The sequence below is a fragment of the Panthera uncia genome, assembly GCF_023721935.1.
Source record: "Panthera uncia isolate 11264 chromosome B2 unlocalized genomic scaffold, Puncia_PCG_1.0 HiC_scaffold_25, whole genome shotgun sequence".
Classification (NCBI taxonomy): domain Eukaryota; kingdom Metazoa; phylum Chordata; class Mammalia; order Carnivora; family Felidae; genus Panthera; species Panthera uncia.
The window spans coordinates 16,655,462-16,664,310 of record NW_026057581.1 but is presented as its reverse complement, the minus strand read 5'-3'; the positions used below and the strand labels follow the sequence as shown (position 1 = coordinate 16,664,310).

Sequence of the window (8,849 nt, the reverse complement as noted above, 5' to 3'; positions counted from 1 at the left end):
GGGATTGCTGGGAATGAGGAGAAGCTGGGGGCAGAGATCCCCCGCCAGCAACCTGCGTGATGCCACACTCCACCAGCGGGCGTTTCTATCTCAGGCCATCACCAAAGCACCTTCCTGGCATCTCTGCCCCCAGCTTCTCCTCATTCCCAGCAATCCACCCCACTCTGGTGAAAAGGAGTTGCCCCTCCGACACGCGTGATCTGATCAGGTGACTCCCCTGCACCCGCCGAACACGGGCTCGTTCTCCAGCCTGCGCTGGCAGGGATTTCCAGCACCCTCTCAGAGCACAGCACTGGGCGCCATCAAGGCCGTCTGCTCCCTCTTCCGGCACTCGCCGCCGACGGGGCCCCTGGGCCTCCTGGCACCCTTCTCCCCGCGTCCACCCTCCTTTCCTACCGCACGCCTGGCATCCTTGGGGAACACCCTTAAATGCCTCCTCCTAACCCTCTCCTCGCCTTTTCTCAGGCCTCATCAGCCACGTCTTCCTTTGCATTTGGAAACTGCTCTATGCCTCTGCTTTCAGTAACCATGACGGTGTAGTGAGGGTTAATGCGACCGAGGGCAAATCACACAAGGCAGGGGCTGTCTCATCTCTGCTCAGGGCTCAGCACTCAACAGATCGCTACTGCTCGTGACACTAGGTCTTAGTTTTTTCTCTAGTTCCCTACTGTGCGCGTGTTTGGTCTCTTAGCTGTGCTGGAGCCCAGGAGGCGTCTGTAAGTGGACGACTGCTGCTTTCGTGTCTCCTCCTCCTCGGAAGATTTAAAATCCCGGTGCTCCCAGGTGTCATATGGGGTGTTGAATCGCTACCTTGTACACCTGAAACTAGTATTACACTGTATGTTGGCCAACTGGAACTTAAGCACAAGCTTAAAAAAAAAAAATCACGATGCTCCTCCCTCCTCACTGACGTAGCTGGTGGGTCGGGATTCCTACTTTCCCTCCTGAGCCCCTTACAAGTCTCAGCCACAGGGAAATACTTTAGCGGCAGTGTTTTTAGCACTAACATTTAAACGTATGAGGAGAGTGTGTGCAAAAGGAACTTTGAAGTCAGAATATCATGCTCTATTGTCTGCCTGCCAAGAAGACAAGGAGGTGTGCTGGTTTCCATCTTAATGTTTGAGAGTGTGATTCAACTTCACAGATATTAAGTCAAATACAAATGTAAAATGACAATGACTTTTAGAGAATTGTATGGTAGCCCGAAGTGCGCTGCTCTGTGATAATACATTAGAAATAAAATGGGTGCAGAGAAACCTCTATATATACTTTTTTCATACTACGGCTTTGAAGATGTTTTTTAAAATGCATTCTGAAATGTACATCTTACTATGAAAGATTTTCATTAAAAGGTTTCTGCTAATAAGCATGTTTTTCATTATAGAAAATTTCAATCAAGGAGAGGAAGTATAAGGAACCTGTGTTACCTATCATTAAACTTCAAAACTTTCAATATGATTCCAATTTGTTGGATCAATTCTATTTCTCAACATTTTTAGGGGCTGTACAGCATATTCTAAGCAAAGGCAAGGTATCATTTCATCTATAAAAACCACCAACAGAGAGAGAGGAAACTTTTACTTCACCATAACCACGATGTCATTAGCTAATAAAATCAGGGACTCCTTAATATCTACCAATAGCCTCATCCATGGTCAAAGTGTCTTAAAAATGGCCTTTTAGAACTGATTTAAATCTGGATGCAACCAAGGTCCAGCTTGCACTGATTTGATAAAGTTTGTTAGTCTTTTCTAATCAGTAACAGTCCCCTTTCCTTGCTTCCCCTCTTCCTGTCTTTTCTTCACGAAAACTAGATCAGTTGTTGCATGGAATTTCTAATATTGTGAATTCCTAATGTTATTTAACTTCTCTATCCCCCACATTTTCTGAAGCAAAGCAATGAGATTTAGCGGCTTGAAGGACTGAGACTTAGGGAATTTGGCAGGAACTCTGAGTCCATGGTTCTGTGTACTTCCTGGCACATCACGCTGGGAGGGCACATCATTTCTGGTCGTCCCGCTGGCGTTCGTGATAGAGTTCAGGTGTTAACAGCTAATCCAATTATTATGAAGTTCCGTTCAGCGTTCACCCAACAGTTTTATCCCTTATGGATGGATGACGGCCGAACAGATCCATGATTTCAACTAGGAGTTACAAAAGGGTGATTTTCTAGTTCTCTCGTTACTTATGCACTTTTCTATAGAGAAGAGCTCTCTCTCTTCCTCTATTTGGAAATTCACACGTGAAAAGCAAAGATCAATGTTTGATTCTTTCCCTTTAACATTTTTCCCCTAGAAAGAGCTGGTGTTCTAGCAACCTTCAGAAGGCAACAATGTGTTTTTTAGTATCATTTTAAACTCATGGGTTTTTACTAAACTTGGTATGCTTCAACCCATTCCAGTCAGTATTCTTTTTGAATTGTCCCATCTTGCACGCTGGGAGTCCCTTCAAGATGGCTCCTCGGTCTTTTTGTCATGACCTGGGTAGTCTGGACAGCTTACGTGCTTTCTGTCACAAGATGTCCTCGATTTTGCTTATACACATTTCCCACCCCAACCCAGGAATTGGCCAATTCTCTAAGAATCCTAATCCCTTCTGGTGGAAAATTATATTTAGAAAGCACAATCTGGGTATTCACTCCTCACCGCACTGGGCTGTCAGAGACTAACTAGGCCTTTTCTGTAGATAGAGCTAAATAACACATTTGTTTTTAGAAAGAATAAAGCTAATTCTGATATTTCCAATTTGAATCTATGATCAGTGTTCGTTTGACTTTTTAATTGGTATCTCTTTTCTAGGTCTCAAATACTAGTTGTAATGATATTAACATTATTAAATACTTAACTTCATCCTACAGTGTACCTTTAACAGTCTCAGAGAAGCAACACCAGTATTTTCATTAATAGCAATCAAAAAAATTACTGAATACTGTTAAGATACATCCCCTAGGGATGGTCAGTCAAAACACCATGTTTTAAAGTCACTTAATACACGGGTATATCCATTTCTTTGAGTTTCCAAGTTTTGGGAGGAAGGCTGCCTTGCTTTCTTTTTAAAATTAATTTTGTTTCAAACAATGTAAAACACTTAATGGTTCCAAAATCAAGTATGACTCAAGGTACATTCCATCCCTATCACCTCTGCCCAGTTCCTTCACCCAAAAGGAAACACTTTGTTGGGTTTTGGTTTATTCTACCATGGTTTGTTTTAAAAGCAAACACACACACACACACACACACACACACACACACACACACACACATATTCATATCACTTCTTACACAGAAGGTACTATATTATAAACACGGTCTGCAAGTTGTTTTGTTTTGTTTTTTAACTGAGATCACGTCCCAGAGATTACTCTGTAACAGTATAGAGATCTTCGTCATTCCGTTTTGCAAAAGGAACCATTCCTGGACAAGCCATGGTTTATTCAATCAGTTCCCCCATAGTTGGACATTTGAAAAACATTTTTGTTACCAAGTATTTCTATCAGAACACGACTCCCTTTCTTATGTAATTCCAGCCCCATCCTCATATCTGGAAGGATAAGGCCTCCTCTCCTTTTCTAGGAGAAACGGTTACAGATGGTCGATTAGCTTCTCAAGACTTACCCGGACATCGGCTTCCCCTGCACTGGTGAGATCTTGACACTGTAAATTGTAGCCTCCTTCCCAACTGGAGAGAATAAGCTGCCAAAGAAACAGAGGGGGAAAAATTAACACGAACATTTGAAAGAGGACTAGATTTCCCATTCATGTTCCTGACTGGCGTCTGTCTGTTCAAGGTCTGAGTAGAAACTTCCCAGCATCTGACTTTCTCAATCCTGTCCCCAAACATGTTATCAAAGGAATTAATTCTTGCTGTTGAATAGATACCAATAGTTGGTATTCTTTAATGGGTATAATTTACTTCTGAACTTTACCTTGGCCCAAAGTAACAGAGTTTAGCTATCATTTGAGTAACAAAATATTTTATGTGAGGAATCATCTAGCCGTATGTTTCCACAGGTAAAACACAGAATTAAATATAAACAAATGCAAAAACTACACTAAAATTTTAATAATACTTTATATTGGTTTATATTTACCTTAGCTGATCGTCTCCATAATTTTATTATGTACATATTTATTACCATTTTACAGATGGGAAAATCAGGGCTCAAAGGTTCTTAAGTCATTTTCTTCACTGTATTTATGCTACTTGGTACTCAATCATGTGTGTGATTATAAATGATTAATATTTATATCCCTCATTATGTTCAAAAACCAAAAGTCTCCATAAAGATCTGTGTGTTTTTTGCTCATCTTTGAATTCACCATTCCTTGCCCAATGCCCAGCACATAGAAAGCACCCAATAAATTATGAGAAAATAAGCTTTTTATACTTTGTGGAAAATTCTGCCAAAGAAGTTCTCTCTTCTTTCCAGCTATTACTGTAAAAACTTAAGATTCTAGAATACAAAGCAGGTACAGACAGTATTTTTCCCCTTCATCAAATTTTATTTATAGAAAATGTTTAACCTTTCCAACTTCAGGAATAGTAGGCATTTACAATTGCTGAATGAAAAATATCTCTGGATATAAAAAGAAACCTATGCTCCTGACAAGTTTGCCAAGGACTTTTGCATATTCGATATTTGTGTATATTGTTAAATGATCACCACGAGGAGTCTAGTTAACGTGTTACATAAGGTATGCAAAGGCCTACTATTTGTGGCTGCTCATCAGAGGCGTGTAAAGGTACACCCTGCAGAGAAATACACAGGGGGAGTGGTAGGATGTTAAAATTGAACGCTGAAAGCCATCAAACTACTAAAAAAACCATTTAGATTGTTTAAAACTGTCTGACAATTTAAAACCTAAATAGAATTAAGCAGCCGCTCTACGAAAGACTCTATGTGCCTTGCACAGGTCCATTGCTTATCCCCTGGCGGGCTTGGCAGACGGGAGCCATCTATCCTGGGTGTTGAAGGAAAGGAAACCAGGCTATTGGACAGGGTTAGCCTTAGGAGGTGGAGCCTAGCTTGCTCCAAAAGAGGTCTAGGATCCCTCTGCTTCTCCCCATTTCCAACTCCTCAGTCCAGGCCACCGGCATCTGTGACAACAGCGCTCCAACCGTCTCCTGGACTCTGCTTCCGCTCTTGCCCCCAACTCACTGTCCCAGTCCGTTTTCCATGTAGCGGATGCAACCATATATCTGAGAAGGAAGATCGATCACTCCCCTCATTAAAATCCCCCAGTGGCCTGCCACGATACTCAGAATAGAAGCCAAACTCTTTACAAGGCCCTCTATGTTCTGCCACCGCTCTGCCTCGTCATGAACCATCCCCTCCTCTGAGCACGGTGGTCTAGGTGCACTGTTTCTTTTTTGTGGTCTTTGAACATCCCAAGCTTGTTCCTGCCTCAAGGCCTTTACGTTTGCTGCTTGTTCTGCACGAACACAGTTCCTTCAGATCTTCATATGCTTGATTTCTGCTCGAATATCAGAGGCCTTCCTGCCCCCCCACCAGCCCACCACTGGTCAGCGTTGCAAGGGGAAAGGCGGGGCTGCAGAGCCTAGAATAGAATCTGACACACTGTAGAAACTCCATACGTATTTGTTGAAAGACTCCAAGTAATGTTAGCAGTACCTTCCTGGCCCAAGCAAACATCTGAACTGGGCTTAACAAGTTAGCAAGGTTCAGTCAACCCATCATCAACTAGTGGCTGTTACACATACCCCAAAAGTGTCTGAGACCGTATGCCTGCCCTGGAAGAGGCTACAATCAGAGGACAGCAGGGGGCAATCAACAGTGGTAACTGTGAACCAAGAGCTATAGGAGTGTGAGAAGAGCACAGTGGACAAGCAATGGATCACATTCTTGTAGGGAAGGGACTAAGTACCGACGTTCTCCCTAAAAACGGGTCGAAGTCATTTACTTGTCCAAACACTACTGTTCTTATTCCTGTTAATGGTGAATAATATTCACCTTAATATTTACACAGCGTTCTCATATTCATGAAGTCCTGCTGTATACTGGTCTATGAGCTTTTCAAGTACAAAAATCACGTGTTACCCATCTTAATATCTCCTTGGCTGAGTATACAATTCACAGCACCTAGTGGATGCTCACAGAATGTTGACTGAACAGAACTGACTAATCCTTCTAGCAGACTCATGAGCTAAGTAGAACGAGGACCATATCTCCATATGACTTCTATTTTTTTAATGTTTATTTATTTTTGAGACAGAGAACATGAGTGCAAGTGCGGTAGGAGCAGAGAAGGGGAGACAGAATCCGAAGCAGGCTCCAGGCTCTGAGCTGTCAGCGCAGAACCCGATGCGGGGCTTGAACTCACGAACTGAGAGATCATGACCCGACACTTAACTGACTGAGCCACTGAGGCGCCCCCCATATTTCCATTTTAAAGACAAGTCGTGTAAGGGTCAGAGAGCCTAATTAACTGCCCCAGAATTACAGAGCGTGACACCTGCATTCGCATCTGCTGACTCCACTACTCTGAAGTCTCCAGCTGGTATTCGGGCTTCCGGTGTGGTCAGACATTCGGCTGCCCTTCTGACGCAGGTGCTGCTTCTGAAAACAATCTAAGGAAGAGTATCTTTCCCTTTGTTTCTTCCCCAAGAAACTAACCCTGTCAATCACTATCTCGCAAGCTCATCTAGTGAACTAAGATTTACCTCGTTGAAAACCTACATAAAAATTCCCCTTTCAGAGTCAGGTAAATTAGGATCACTGATGCGACAGGACTGTAGGGGGGGGCTTTCTAGACCCTGAATTCCATCTGCACTCCGATCACGGAACTGTGGGCATCGGTGTTGTAAGTCATGTTAAGTAATGGTTATTAAGCGTCTTCAGAATGGTGCACAGCAGAGCAATGCACAGATTGAACTCTGTGGCCGACAGGATCTATATTTTACGTGAGGAGTTATCTTCTTTTAGAATTCAAGGACCAGGAAGGCAGCTATACTTGTGCCATTGTCAGCCATTTGTAACTGACATGAGTGATTTTATCCTGTTCCCTAAGAAAGGTTTTGTCTTGTTTTTGTTTTCCCTCTGCTCGCTGGAGCAGGTTTATTTGGCACTTGTTGACTTTCCTTTGTGGCAGGCAGAGTGAAGCAGGCTTTGGGTTGTACAGAGAGCGCAATTGTTACTTGTTCCCTTTCTTGTAAAATGACTTGGGTTTGGCACGTTACAAAGGAACGGGCGATGCGTGATGTAATGAGGGCAGCAGGAGCGGGGCTGGAATCTCAGCCTGGGACTCCGCAGTCAGTCCTCAGAAACCACGATGCCCCCATCACGGGGGACCAAAGATGGAGGGACTGTGCCTCCCTGTGTATCTGTATTTACACAGATACACTTTAAGGGACTGTGTATCTGTATTTCCGACTAACTGCATTTGATTTTTAACTTAAAAACTGCTCTGTCCTCAAGAGCCGTCTATTCTCAGGCAAGTCATGTAACTTTTCCAAGCCTCAGTATCATCATCTGTAAAAGGAGAAAACTAGCACATATGAGCTTTAAAGGCCCACTCAGATCTAAATTGCGACTTTGAATTATAGTGAAAGACTAAGGATTCAAGAAATAGGCCTAGGGGCGCCTCGGTGGCTCAGGTGGTTAAGTGACTTTGGCTCAGGTCACCATCTCACGGTATGTGGGTTTGAGCCCCGCGATGGGCTCTGTGCTGACAGCTAGGATCCTGGAGCCTGCTTCAGATTCTGTGTCTCCCTCTCTCTATGCCTCCCCCCTGCTTACGCTTTCTCTCTCTTAAAAATAAATAAACATTAAAAAAAATTTTTTTTTAAAGAAAGAAACAGGCCTAAATTGGGATGAGAAAAATTCTCAGAAACAAAGATTTCCCCAAGATTTTCTGACGAAACAGTATCAGATGCTGGAACAGTTCCTGAGATCTTGAATGGTACTGAGAGCAGCGCTGGATAGTTCTGGCAGGCCAGATTTACTTCTCAGAGACACTTACTTACCAGACTCCAGAGTTCCTACATAGACACTTACCTCTGCCAGCATGTATACGGAGAGAAGTGTGATTCCGAGATTATACAAGGTGAGGATACCCCTGAGGGAGAGAGCATGTCTGTTCTTCATGTATTTGTTACCCAGCCATATTGAAAGCAGATACAGGACAGTAAGAAAAAAGGTAGGAAGGTAAGAGTCCAACATGAACCATCCTCTGACTCGAGAATCTGAAAGGAAACACATACAGTGAGAATCCTAAAGGGGGGCGCTTCTGTTTAGTTTTAAAATATTATCACATGTATTTAAAAAGTTTTGGGTTTTTTTTTTTTGTTTGGCCTTTTGTTTTTTACTGAGGTAGAACATGAGTTTCAGGAGCACAACACGATTCAATATTTGCACACGCTACAAGATCATCACCGCAATAAATCTAGTTAACATCCATCACCTTACATAGTTACAAAAATTTTTCTTGTCATGAGAACTTTTAATACCTCCTGTCACATATATTGTATGTTCCATACTGGATACAACAAGCAACAATACGACAAGAACCCACAAGAACCCGAGTAATAAGCCGCGATAAGCAGGACTGGAGTTACAGTTCTGAAGAAGAAACCCCTGGGGTGGGAGGAGTTAAGGAAGATCTCATGGAGCAAACAGGGCTTAGGCTGAACCCTGAGTGACGGGGACAGGTGATCAAGGCGGGCGGTAAGAGTTCTAGCGTCTTCTCCGGAACAGTTACTATGTTTATTTATTCTAACCCTGTAAACAGGACGTGCCATCATGCCGTTCTGTGGATGAAAAACAGCTCAGAAAGCTACAGTAACCTGCCGAGGCCACACAGCAGGGGGCAGCAGCGTCAGGATCTGAATTC

General features: G+C 43.1%; 1 protein-coding gene across 1 annotated transcript in view; it reads right to left on the bottom strand.

Annotated features, from left to right (window-relative positions):
- The window catches only part of ELOVL2 (ELOVL fatty acid elongase 2), a 64,716-nt gene that overhangs the window by 6,234 nt on the left and 49,633 nt on the right, over positions 1-8,849 (bottom strand). The window contains exons 3-4 of the mRNA XM_049655047.1: positions 8,015-8,202; positions 3,615-3,692 (exon numbers count right to left, since the gene is read on the bottom strand). Of these exons, the coding sequence (XP_049511004.1) occupies positions 3,615-3,692; positions 8,015-8,202 (266 nt within the window). The remainder of the gene's footprint in view (positions 1-3,614; positions 3,693-8,014; positions 8,203-8,849) is intronic.